The sequence below is a fragment of the Erithacus rubecula genome (assembly GCF_903797595.1).
Source record: "Erithacus rubecula genome assembly, chromosome: 4".
NCBI classification, from domain to species: Eukaryota; Metazoa; Chordata; class Aves; order Passeriformes; family Muscicapidae; genus Erithacus; species Erithacus rubecula.
In genome coordinates this window covers 29,266,092-29,279,969 of record NC_136686.1, presented here as the reverse complement: position 1 = coordinate 29,279,969, position 13,878 = coordinate 29,266,092, and the positions used below count along the sequence as shown (strand labels likewise).

At 39.3% G+C, this 13,878-nt stretch overlaps 1 protein-coding gene across 1 annotated transcript; it reads right to left on the bottom strand.

The window, feature by feature from the left end:
• Positions 1–1,892: 1,892 nt before the first annotated feature.
• ACTR6 (actin related protein 6) lies at positions 1,893–10,758 on the bottom strand. Its single transcript, XM_079304882.1, has 11 exons — positions 10,467–10,758; positions 9,728–9,845; positions 8,001–8,069; positions 6,549–6,672; positions 5,819–5,954; positions 5,672–5,728; positions 4,909–5,007; positions 4,652–4,730; positions 3,797–3,968; positions 3,083–3,221; positions 1,893–2,306 (listed from the first exon to the last, which is right to left on the bottom strand). Exons 1-11 carry the CDS (start codon positions 10,532–10,534, stop codon positions 2,177–2,179), a joined length of 1,191 nt encoding a protein of 396 aa, XP_079161008.1. The 5' UTR covers positions 10,535–10,758; the 3' UTR covers positions 1,893–2,176.
• Between the last annotated feature and the right edge of the window lie 3,120 nt (positions 10,759–13,878).

The following is a 13,878-nucleotide window of genomic DNA, read 5'->3' as shown; positions in this document are numbered from 1 at the left end:
GAAAAACTGTGTTGTTAACAAACAAACTTGCACTTTGTGACTTGATACAGAATTTTCTTGTGCTAATTTAAATACAATAAAGAATTGTATAAAAAGTGATGAGTCTTTCAGTTCATAGTGTGTTCACATGGAAGAGGCAGCTCAGGGGGTGTAGAATCAGATATTAAACAGTAAGGAAATGTTCCAAGCCACAGTTTATAGCTGCCCTGTGGTTCCCTTCAGTTCATGGACAAGAAGCTAAGATTGATCTAGTTCTGCAAAGGAAAGAAAGAGCTCTTGAGAGCCCTCTTTTATTCATATACCCTGACATGAGGATCTGTCACAAGATCTTTAATCTGTTGACAAAAGCCTGTTATTTTACATCCAACAGCCCACTGAACAGAACAGGTTTGATGAACTATAAAGATTTTCAGTTAAATTCCAAAATTAGAAAAATTTTATTGGGCTTTAGAAAGTTCATGTATTTTTAACAGTATTTGACACAGAATCACGAGGTAGGGAAACTTGGGACCTGTCAGTCATTTCTGTTTATGATTTCTAGCACAGAGATAGCAAATTAATTGCCAGTATGTATTTGTTTGAAGTAGAGAATATTTAGAGTGAAGAGTTTACTTGAGGTACTCTTCAGTACAGTCCTGTCAAAGCACAAGTGATGCCACCTTCAAAGGAGGCTTGCTTCTATTCACAGAGCATTCATGTTTGCTCTTACCAAGGGAAAAGTTCATTAGTGCTTTCATGAGAATGTGTAGGTTTCTTCTTTTAAGTCCCATCTTAAAGTATGCTGGTAATTTCATGAAGCAGTTAGTTTAAAAACTAGAGCTTGGACACAAGGGCTTCTCCATGTGCCTATCAAAGTGACAGTGTTCCAGACTTACTGATGTTGTGCACAAAGTCAAAAAATCAGTGTCCAACAGCTCGTAGGTGCTGGTCTCATGCCTTTATACCTAGCTGCCTGTGTGGCTCACAGAGCTGCTAACAGCAGGAAGAAGCTACTCCTTTCATTCCTCAGCAAGTTAGACTAGAGGAAAGCAATCATGAGCTGACAGTCCAAAGTAAAACATATCATATTCAAGAAGAAAGATTGTCTCCCACTCTCTGAAGCACTGACTGCTCTTCCATGTTGCCCTTATGGAAGGTACCAGGTAAGTGCACTGCTTACAAATACTTATTGGTTTTATGCTAGGGCAGCTGAGAGAGGGAATTTAGAACACAACAGGATACTCTAGTGTCCATTATCCACCTGTCTGAGGACCTGTCTCTGTCTTGAAAGCCAGCAAGCCAGGTGGGGCACCCCCATCCAGCCTGGCCCTCCCAGCTGGCTCCTAGCCCAGGCTCTTCCCCCTCCTGCATGCCACGCTGCACAGACTGATGGCAAAGTAGCACAGCTTCTGATGCCAGAAATAACAAGGACTGGGGTATTTGTGTTTATCTATGATGTGTGGAGAGGACCCAGATGGCTCATCACCCAGGACACAGCTGCAAGCTTTGTTCACCTTTGTGGCACCTTCTTTTCAGAAAGATGAGGGGAGTGGTAGGAAACTTATTTGCTCAGGCATTGCTTAAAACAAAAACCAAACATAAAACCCCTCAACCTACTAAATTAAAAACTCTTTAGAAAAAGAATTGTTCAAATTGCTCTTTTTTCAAAGCCTAAGCATATTGTTAATAGCAGTGGCCACATTTCAAGTACATTTCTCTCATAGCTACTCATTAAAATAACCAAAAATGAAACTCATGTATTTCTTTTCAGGAGAGGCAAAATCAAAGGCTCCTTTTGAAATGTGTTTAATACCCTTTTAGTGGAATGCTAGTGAGTGGGAATACCACTCATTTTGGGAAAAAAAAAAAAAAAACAGCCCATTTCTTCTCACAATGTATTACCATCACACCAGTACAAGCATTTGATATTTTTATTGCCTCATGCACTGAGTTGTTCTGCAATAAAAATACAATGAAGCTATCAGAAAAGATATAAACATAATGAAATTGCAATGAACATATTACTTTATAGTATTACTTGTAACACTTTATTTCTAAACTCTTAGAATTATTTTTTCTCAACCCAATTCAATACAGGAAAGCTAAAACACAATCCTAGGTGATGGAAAAGAGGTTGTAGTTCAAAGAATTCCATTCCAAGTAAATCAATGGAATAACAGCATATCCAACTAGCTACCTATATATCAAATTTCTCTTCACAGATATTGTGTCCATGTTCTTCATAGTCTTCTCTAGTTACTATCATGTCTTCAAAATCATCATTTTCAGAAATGAGCTTCCCACCTTCCCAAGAATAAGTAATAGGGCTGGAAAATGAACAAAGTTATTGTTATTCCTCTATAGATTCATTTAAAATAAAAATATGCAATGATGACTTCTAAGATTTTTGTTTAGCTGTACCTATTTAAACTGCATTTTTGATTGCTAAATCAAACCATCCAGCTCCAGAGAAGTTATGAGACAAGATTTGAAACTTTAGCAGGGCTAGCTGGCTTGGTTTTTAAAAAAAGGCCTCTTTGAAGGCAAGTTTGAAGAGGGAACAACATGGATATGTCTTTGTATTTATTTTCCATATATAATAATTCTTTCATAGTATTTTTAAAAACTCTTTAACAATACTTTTTAGAAAGTAGATTTTTTCTGTATATTCAAAATATACTTGTTTTGTCTCCACTCCTTCTGCAAAGATGTTACCCCCTCCTAATCCCTGAAGTTCTACATTACATGGCAGCATTCAGATGCTAAAAATTCTAAGTAAAAGACAAAGTTCTAATCTCACATACTTATATACCCACCTAATGAAAATACATTATTATTTATCTCTTTACAGTAAGAAGGCTGACCCTAAAAACACTTTCTTAACTTTATCAGCTAAAATACAGAGCAAACAGGTGTCTAGTTTATTTGGTTTGTCTGAAAATATACTGATTTAAAACATCCTTCTTGAATAATTTTTGTTCACTTAATATTTAAATTAATGCCTTTACTCAATCTACCTTCTTAATCAGCAAAAGAAACTCTACTTGATTGTTTGTTCTGCTAGAAATATGAAACCTGTTGTATTTACTAATTTAGGACTTACTTTTCAGGAAGAACAACAGAAACATCGTAGTCAGTTGGAGTAAGACATCGAACTTCAGAATAAACCCGATCTCTGAAGCCTGGAAAAAGGGTGTTTCCCCCAGTCAGAACTATGTTCTTGAAGAAATGAGGCTGCATTTCTGTAAAATAATTAATTAAATCCGTAATTAACAGATGGAACATATTTCTAAAGATTAAAGGTGGTGATTTTTACAATTTTGTTAAGAATTTGAACAGAAGTCAAAAATATGCATAAAAAAGTTATGATCATCTAATCACCATATCGTTACACAGAAATATGAGAAGGTGATCAACCACCCTGTGTTCTCTCTGATTTCAGAATTTGGCTTTGATAGCTACTGTTTTCTTGTATTTTATTAAATTTCATGTTTGCCAACGCAATTCCCCTTTCAAAAGGGATTTTAAGTGGCACGGGCTTTTTAAGAGTACATTAATAGCCTAAATGCTGCCACACTTACATGGCATCATAAAACCTATGAAAGTCTTCTTTGTAATGATAACAATAATTACCTGTACATAATCTATGAAATGAAAGCCTTAGTATTACTTCTGACAAACAGCAGTCAGAAAGGTTTTACTCTTTGATCCTTAAATTACTGACTTTTGGTCAGTTTCAGACCAAAGGAAACCAAGCTATTACAACATCCCACCCTTTCCCACCCCCCGTCCTTTTCAAAATACTTTCAGGATATACCTTCAGGTAAATTCTGAATAGAATAAACAATGGCTTCAGGAATTCCCATCTCTTGAATACCAATATCCGAAGGGTGGAAGAGTATTTCTGGAACTGCAAATCTCTCATTTGTAAGACGAAGTATTTGTTCACCAGTCTTGTATTTTCCACTTAACACCATTTCTTCCCTTGGCTAAATTAAAGACATGAATAGTACCCACTGCTTAAGAAAAGAAACCACATATAGAATATTCAGCTAATCTATTTCATGTCCTGCAGAGGTAGGCAGTGTATGCTGCCATTGTCATTTTATCTATCAGCAAATCTTTTAAGAATAATGCATACTCTGGTATTAAATCTGAAGTGACTTTGCTCTTACCAACCACAGTTTTGTCCAAAGCAAAGTAAAACTGGTGTGCATGAGAGTGGCCTTAAAATATAGGACTGCTTTCAAAACTATGGCTGGCTCAGTAAATGAGATAAAAACTGTTCAATTGTCTTCAGTGGTATTTCAGACTCTTCTGTAATATGACTTTGAACTTTCAACCTATTTGGGTGTTTAAATGTAATTCAGAGAAACTTACAAAAAAATCAAAGCAGAGAAACATTTCCTAACAATGTTTAAAAAACTTAATAAAGACATGAATAAGTTATATGACAAAGCACAGAAAAAGCTACAACTGTTAAATAATAGAACATAAAATGCTATGCTGGAAAAAAACAGTATTTTGTTTTAATCCAAATTTACTGAAGAAAAATTAATGCATAGCACAGAAAGATGTTACAATACAGCATTAGAAAAAAGGGAGTATTTTTAACCTCTCCACTAGATTTGTGCAGGGGAACAGTAAAAAAAAACTTCCAAACTATCATTACCTTACAAAATCCTTTTTTGATTGTGCTGAAGTCTGGCAAAACATAATCTACCATTACAGTATTTTCCTCTCCTTTCAATCTGAAAAAGAATGTAAAATTCAACAGAATAAAGAACAATTCTAAATTCCAACTATTTTACACTGACAAGACTTCTTTAATTTAACTGGAAAATTTTCTGATTAAGAGTATAGTTTTGTTTGTACAAACAGATTATTCAGAAGTACCAACTTTTACCTTTAGTCCCATTGCATACATACTTGGCAATGTCCATGTCTTTGTAAAAGTCTTGTGAAACATAACACACATCTTCTTTCACTTGATTAATTACATGTGTTTCATCCATAACATGTAGCTGCCTGTGAACAACAAAAACCAAAACCACAGAAGTGTGAGAACAATTAAGTGTTCCATTTCCTGTCCAGTTTTCCACTAGAACTGAGCAACCACTGTTTTTCAGTCACAGGAAGCTACTGTCTCAATATCTGAACTTGTATTCAATTTACAAAAGCATTGGTGGCCTACTGGAGCTCAGTATCTTCCTGTTTCATAGTTCAGTAAATATCTTAACCTGCATTTGCCCATTGTCTTGCTAACAAGCACAGATGTAATCCTGCCAGTAGCTCTTTGGTGAAGACCTTCACTTAGATAAAGTTCCATTTATCTAAGGATTCCAATGAAAAGTTGATCCTACTGCATTTTATTTGTGGTATTGATACAATTAGTCAGCAAACTGACTGATGATCTACTGAGACACCTTAGAAAATATTTTAAGACTTGTGTAATTGTGAACACACAGGTAACCTCAACAACTTCAAGAGCACTGGCACTTTGAAAAATAGCAGCCTAATTCTTCAATGTCTTTAAGCTCTTCTTAATTCATCTTGATCTTAAGGTTATAACAGACAAAAAATTCCCCTTTAAACAGCAATTAACCTATAATTCACAGAACCAGTAAGAATACCCTGTAAACTTCTAGTTCATTTCATAGCAAGTTTCAGTGTGAAAATTAGCATGCTTTACCTGTAAGAGATGATCTCCTTTAGATGGTTTGTTAAGAGTTTCCCTCCAACATTAATCCTACAGAAAAACAGGAACATGAGGAACTCTGTCATTATTAACTTCAGGCACAGCAAACAGTTTTTCTAGAAAATATATACTGCAGTATACCTGATGATTGCCTCTTTTTTCTTTTTACTTCTGCAGTAAGGTACAATGTGGGTAAAAGAGTATCCACTATCCACAATGATACAACACAGCTCAGATGGATTATCCCGGAAATACCTGTGTGCACTAAGAGCTCCAGCTGAAATACAAAAAATGTAATTCCATTTTTATAGGAATATTTAGAATTTACAGTGATATGAAGGTGTACTTGCTTCACATTTTAAATGCCTTTGACAGACTTTCCAGGCCTCAATACATAAACCACTGCATTAATTCATTTTGGCAGTGGATAAAATTAAGTGTTATATATGGCCCTATTTAACCTTTTTAGGAATTCAAGTCCATGTTCCATTTTCTCTAATCATACTGATCAGCCCATAACACAAACTTATCTAAAGGAGCATCCTATGTCCAGTTATGTTTCAAAAGGGTGGTATGGTTGTTTACACAGTCCCTATGAGACACCATACATTTCATAATTATAATGCTGCATTTCATTTGCTAACACATAACAAAACCAAACAAAAAAACAATCCTACCCCCCTAAAAAAAGAAAACTATCAAAGACTTAATGCAAATTTTTGGTAGATTTCTTTAAATGCTATCTTGTTTCAAAATCCATCTCTTATTTCTGTCATCCTTACTCTCCTCAAATTTCCTGTAATTATATACCATGACACTCTTTAGGAAGCAAGAAAATACATAAATGCAAACTAGAAGGAGACATACTCACCATTTACTCTAAGAACTGCTTGAAATTGATATTCTTCAAATAGAATTTCATTCATAGATTCTTGTATTGAAGTGAAGTTAAAATAAGGCTCGGTAATAATAATGTTGGTATCTACAAAATCCACCTATGGAAAACACATTAAGATTGTCATTGCATAAAATGTAGAAATTAATAATTCCTTACCATCTTTTGCAGCAGTGGAAGATCATGTAAATCTGAAGACATGATTACCACTTGCCATATCTGTTTGTAGAAGCTAGACTTAAAATGTTTTAGCTTTTTTAAAGGCTTCCTGAGCAGTGATACAAGTTTATCTAATTAATGGGTAAAAAACATAATGTAAGGGAACAATTTCATACATACCCTGACTCTGTTCCCATCCTTAAAAATTGTAATCTAACATTTTAAAGACACTTTAAAGAGACACCACAAAGGAACACTACAATTTTAATTTAAAATAATTTACATGGATCCTGTCAACTAGAGAAAAATAAGTCTCCTTGACAGCTCAGCACTTGCACCACAGAATTACTAGTCTAATAACCAAAGACCTGTACAGTGAAGAATCAATAATAAAACTCTCAGTGACCTCTACTGAGGCCAGCAAAAGACTTTTCACATTTACCAGTATTTCAAATACTCTTTTAAAAAGAGAGGACTTCACAGGGTTACTTCAATCATAACTGGAGATAGCCCTAAAAACATTACCAGCTGTATTTTTCTGTAGTCTTCACTTGTGAAGAAGAATTAAAAACAAATTCTCAAAATCATGGTTATGTTGAATACAGTTCCAAAACTAAAATGAAATTTATATATCAAAAGCCAGCACTTTATATTTGTAATATAAAAATGTACAGAGACTAAGCTAATTTAAGGCATTACTTTCATTCTCAGTATGCAGGTGTTAGAAAAAACTCAAGAATTTACAGAGAACATTGTATTTTTAAAACAAACAAACAAAAAAACTACAGGAAAGTCTTAATACACTTCCTGGACTAAATCCAGCTTGTGTGAAATAAAAATAAAGTATCAGATATTTATATATTATACATTTAAGTTATTCATAGGCAGAAAATGGCTAGCCAAAGATGATTACTTAATGTGTATGTATTTGGTCTACTGACCCAGCTCATTCCTCCCTTTTACATTAGTTTAACTACATTGTATTTGTTATTATTTTTTATTAACTTGAACTCTTAGTTGTATTGGTATGAATTTCTTATGTGAGCTGCACTCAGTATAGTATATACCTACAAAACTAAAAAATTTAAATATTTTTCAAAATTCAACTCCAGAACTCATAAATGTTTGCAAAAACTTAAATCACTGTGATTTCTAATTGAAGGCACTTTCAAAGAGAACAGTAAAATCACCCGTTCTACTTAATGTTTGTTAATTCCATTAGTCAGTATTTTATCTACACAAAAGATCTAATTAAGAAAAGGCTCTTACTTTATACATTTCTTTTCCAAAGAGATAATCCCACACCTGTCTTTGAACATCCCAGTTCACCAAGTAACCCTGTAGGAATTTAGAAACATATTTACACTATTTAGAAAAAATCATACTTTAGAAAAAAAAGTCAAACAACAGACAATTGGGACAGGTAATATAAAAAAATTGAGAGTTAAAATATCTAAATTTACATTTTTAGGAGAAGGAGTAAATGTCACATAGGATTAAGGTATGTTACAAATATTCCCCATTGATATGTTGATTACTGCACTACAAAAACAATGTACATTGTGTTTTCTGTATTCTTTTGGCAGAAGCTTGTCAATCTTCCTCAGTGCCAAAGAAGGTTATGATCAGATTACCTGGAGTGTCACCACCCAGCATGTACAGGACATACAAGTGATCAGGTCAGGTTTATTAAAGCTTGACTAACTTGTTCTTCTATGACAAGGTGACCCACTGAGTGGAGAAGGGAACAGATGTGACTGTTGTCTGCCTGGACTTTACCCAAATCAGTAAAGTCTTTGATACAATTTCTCACAGCCTTCTCCTGGAGAAGCTGGCTGCTCATGCCTTGGATGGGTGAACTCTTTTGCTGGGTAAAAGACTGGTTTGATGTCCATCCAGTTGGCCTCCTGTCACCAGTGGTGTACCCCAGGGCTCAGGATTGGGGACCCTGTTATCAACAACCTGGACAAGGGAATCAGGTGTTGAGGTGTACCCTCCAAAAGTTCACAGAAAGCACTAAGCTGGGTAGGACTGTTCATCTGCTGGAGGGTAGAAAAGCTCTGTAAAGATTTCTGGACAGGCTGGATTGATGGACAGAGGACAATCTTGTGATGTTCAGCAAGGCCAAGTGCTGGGTCCTGCACTTGGGTCACAACAACCCCTTGCAGCACTACAGGCTTGGGGCACAGTGTCTGGGACACTGCCCAGTGGAAAAGGACTGGGGGTGCTGGCTGGCAGCCACTGAGCATAATGCAGCATGTACCTAGGAGACCAAGAAGGCCAAGAGTATCCTGGCCTGTGCCAGCATTAGTACAGCCAGCAGGACCAGGGCAGGGATTGCCCTTCTGCACCTGGCACTGGTGAGGCCACCCCTAGAAACCTACTCTCAGTTTTGGCTCCCTCCCAACAAGAAAGAACATTGAGGGACTGAAGTACATCCAGAGAAAGGCAACAAAGCTGGTGAAAGGTTCAGAGAACAAATCCTATGAGGACCAGCTGAGGGAGGCCTGGAGTAATGGAGGGTCAAGGGGGACCTTACTGCTCTTTGCTGTGACCTGAATGGAGGTGCTAGTGAGGTGGTGGTTGGTCTCTTCTCCCAGGTAACAAGTGACAGGACCAGATGGAATGGCCTTAACTTGCACCAGAGAATTTTAGATTGGAAACATTTTCTCACCAACAGGCTGTCAACCACTGGCACAGGCTGCCCAGGGAGCTGGCTGTGTCACCCTCCCTGGAAGTATTTACAACATGTGCAGGTGTGGCACTTAGGGACATGGCTAAGTGATGGGCTGGATAGTGCAGGGTTAAGTTCTGGACTTCATGATCTTAAAGGCTTTTTTCAACCTAAACAATTCCATGACTGTTAAACTTCGCACTGCTGACTGATTCTTGTATGACACTACATAAAACCCTGCAGCAGGGACATACAGTATGAAACCTGTTCCTTAGAATGATTTATATTTGGCTTTAATGTTAAACTGAAGGTTTATACTTACTTTCTGAAAGGGAAGAATATAAAAAAGGCCAGAGGGATCCTTAATTTCATCCAGTTGATTTGCCGTAAAGGTTTTCAAGCGTGCAGTCTTTGACCTGAACTGACAGTTGGGAATAACGCTGGAAAATATTGGGAAGTTTCCTATTAAACATGGTATGAGACACATTCACTTTGTTTATGTCACTTTCATAAACGACGTACTTTCAATAATATTTTTGCTGCTGCATTTCGACTTTAGTCCATTAACTAGTCCAGTTATGAGGGAAATCTTTAATTTGTGACAAGTCCAGTGCAGACGAGACACCTTTTTGGAAAACCAAATACCACCCTCCACCACTGCTGAACGCTGCGCTGAGCCGCAACCACCACCCCCGGCCGCCGGCACAGGAAGAAGAGCGCCAGGGGCTCTCCTCCCACCCCGGCCGGTGGGGCACGGTGTGACACAGGAGGAGGACACGGTGTGACACGGTGTGACACGGTGTGACACGGTGTGACACAGACGGACACGGTGTGACACGGACAGGGCGCGCGCCGCAGGGGCGGGGCCCGCAGCCGCCGCAGTAGCGGGGCGGGGCCAGGCCGCGCCTCTCGCCGTACAGCGCATGCGCGCCGCGGGCCCGCGCGCCGGTGAGCGGCCGAGGGGCGCGGGCCGGCGGGGAGCGGCGGCGGCGGCGAAGCCGTGAGGGGACGCCCAACGCCCGTCCCGTCCCGCCCCGTCCCGCCCCGTCCCGTCCGTTCACCTGACGTTCGCGTGGCTGTAGCCGATCTTGGCGTTGTAGGCGCCGTTATCCAGCACCAGCGTCGCCATGCTCCCCACGGCGCCACGGCCGCCGCCGTCCCAGTATTGATCCGCCACCGCCGTGGATCTCTACGGTGACCATAGAGCGGAGGAGCAGCGCGCGGGGGGCCCGGCGGGACGCGGGAGTTCCGGCAGCGCTCCGCCTCTGCCGCGGGGCGCGCGCCCTGCCGGTGACGCGGGCGGAGCTGCGGGCGCCATTGGCCGGGCGTGACCCGGCAGCGCTCGTCACGCGGGGGGCGGGGAGGCGGCGCGGCGTCCCCGCGGACAGCGCCCGGCCCGGCCGCTGCAGCGCCGGCGGCTGCGGGCACGGCGGCGCGTTGGGCGGGATGCTGCGGTGCGGGAGAAAGGTGATGAGTGACAACCTCGTGCAGAGTGCGCAGCAGCACGGGCCTGGGCTGGGACACAATGGAAAGGGAGACAGCTGTAAATTCCAGCATTATTTTACCGTTACAGAATCACAGAATCACAGAATCAATTAGATTGGAAAAGACTTGAGATCACTGAATTCAGCCTATGACTGAACAGGATGTAAACTAGACCGTGGCTCTAGGTGCCATGCTTGGCCTTTCCTTAAAACACCTTAAGGGATGGTGACTCCACCACCTCCCTGGGCAATCCTTTCCAATGTCTAATCACCCTTTCTGTGAAACAACAACAGCAACAACAGAAAGTTCTTCCCAATACACAACCTAAGCCTCTGCTGGTGCAGTTTAAGTCCTCTCATCCTGTCCCTGGTTGTCTGGGAGAAGAGGCCAACCCCCTACTGGCTACAACCTTCCTTCATGTAGAAAGTTTCTCAAAACATGCATAATTAACACTTTTATTAGCAATAGTGTGGAAAACTGCGATTGAAATTCTTGGTTCATGGCCAGCTTTTGTTTTACTGGAAGTCTGTGTAATACAGCACACACCTCTATAGAATCACAGAACCGCAGAACAGCACCAGGTGGAAGGACACTGAAACATCATCTGGTCCAACCTTTCATAGTAAAGATAACCATGATGAGATAATCTAACACCCTGCCCAACACCATCTTGAAAACCTGTAAAGGGAACTCCTTGAGGAGAGGTTTTTGCAGTGATTGGTTCATCTCACTGTGCAGAAGTTACCTACATTGAGATGCCAGCTCTTCTGGTGCAACTCTTGCCCTTTGTCTCCTTGTGAAGAGAGCCTCCATCATTGTAGCTACTTTCTAAGTACCACAATACTGTGATAAGGTCCCCCTGAGCTTCTCCAGGCAGAAAAAAACAAAGTCCTTCAGTCTTTCTTCAGGATGTGTTCTTGAATCTTTGATCATGTTTATGGCCTTAATTTGGATGCTCTCCAGTTGTCCAGTTGTTTGGTTTTTTTTAATTGTTGGGAGCAGAACTGGACACACTAATCCAGGTGTAGCCTGAACTGCACAAAGCAGAGTGGGATGGTCAAGTTTCTGTCTCTGCTAGCAATGCCTGTGTGGGTGCCCAGGCTCTGCTTTGCACTCCTTGCTGCAGTGGTGCACTGCTAAGTCCAGTTCAGCCTTATGTCCATCCAGACCCCAGGCCCTTTTCCACAAGGCTGTTTCCCTGCCACACAGGTCTGAGCCTGCACTGGGCTCTGTGGGTATGTCACCCCAAATGCAGCACCTTGCACTTGTCTTGATGGTGAATTTTTCTCTATTTGTATGTTTTACTTGCTGTCACTAGTTCCTTTTTTGTATTCCAGTAAAACAGAAAGAACATTACAGTTTTGTATTTGTGTGTAATTGACTTTCCTTAACTTAAAAATAACTGCTACTCTGTATGATGACTCTTCACCCTAACAAATATAAAATGTCATTCCATGAACCAGGATGTTAGTTGGAACACAGGGCAATCTGCTTTTAGACAAATCCTCTTTATGTACTTGTAAAGCAAGTGTGTCTTAAGGACAGCTTCCTTAATCCTGACTCTAGCAGATATATTATATCATTATTCAAAAGAGGTCACAGGAATTATCAAAAGCCTGTTTTTCAAGTTCAGGAGCTCCTGAGTGCTTTTTAAAGAACCCTGCAGGTTGTTCTCCTTCTCTGCCTACTGACAGGTATACACATAGTAAATTTTGGGTTTGCAATTAAATCCAAATTACACAAAATCTAGAATAGTAACAAATTATTTAGGTATTCAGTGTTAAAGATAAACATAAAATACTACTCTTATGATTGCATAACTTTTACCTTATCCTTTTACTAAGATAAAGTTCCTAGAATAATTGTTTAGATTCAAAACATCCTAATATCTATTGCTAACTTTTGCCTTGTGAAAATAAAAGTGAAAGCCAGAATTTAGTAAATTACTTTTTCTCTTCTAAATACTAGCTCCAGCTCTATGAGGCTTCATCTGTTAACATCCAACGACTTGTGTTGAATTTGGAGTTACTTTTGCTTTTTTCTTTTTTATTTTTTTTCAAGATGCAGGACAAGAGCCAGGATTTTAAGAGTCGACTTAGATTTATGTGAAATGGTTGATATACATAAATATTTCAAATCTCTTCAAACTAAAGTTGGTATATTTACTATCACTGCTACTTGAGGGCAATTCATACATATTTATTGAGATTGTTTACACATTCACCCATGTATTCCAATGGCACTTGTGATAATACTTTCTGTTGTTAGAGTACTTAACACAAAGTCACCCACACAGCAAGGACACTTAAATAGGACTTTCAAAAGTCCATATTGTAGCAAACCTTGTACATTGCACCTTACAATAGTGAGAATTGATATTTTGTGTGGTCTGTCAGACTACAAAAGCCTTGCACATCTGCATTTGAAGACAGACCATTATCTTTTGCATTATCCATGAGAAGGCATGCCAGATTTTTCACTCTGCAAGTATGATACTCATTGAAGCTTAGCTCAAATTTAGATTGTTCTCTTACTACATCTCCTACTACTTTATTTAATGGGAAAAACATTTTTTTTTTTTTTTTTTTTTTTAAATCTGTGTCCTTCATGTTTCTGAAGTTTCTTGAGCTCCAGTTGGTTTTGGTTTTTTTCTCTCAACTCCATTCCAGTTTCTGCAGTTCAGAAATCCCCATGAACACATGAAACTGTATGAGAGTCAAAGTCACTGCACACCCTCTACAAGGCACAGATGCTTTTTGGCTCTAGTCTGTGGGAATGAGCAGTTTCAGTAACACTGAATGGTACCAAGTACAGAATTTCCAGGTTATTTAGAGTATCCAAAGAAAGATATCCTCAATGAAGAAGTTACTACACCCTTTGACACTGGGGGTTGTTATCCTGAACTTCACATGAATGGACTGTACTCACTAACCTGTATTTGGGTGATGGTGAAAGGCAGGCTGGTGGTTGAGATGACTGATGGAAAAC

Bases quoted from the DNA above. Each gene is read 5' to 3' on its own strand.
- ACTR6 (XM_079304882.1), bottom strand. From the start codon at position 10,534: ATGGCGACGCTGGTGCTGGATAACGGCGCCTACAACGCCAAGATCGGC. The intron at 9,846-10,466 runs GTGAACGGACGG...AATATTTTCCAG, and splicing joins TACAGCCACGCGAACGTCAG to CGTTATTCCCAACTGTCAGT. The intron at 5,008-5,671 runs GTAAAGCATGCT...TGTTGTTCACAG, and splicing joins AAGGAGATCATCTCTTACAG to GCAGCTACATGTTATGGATG.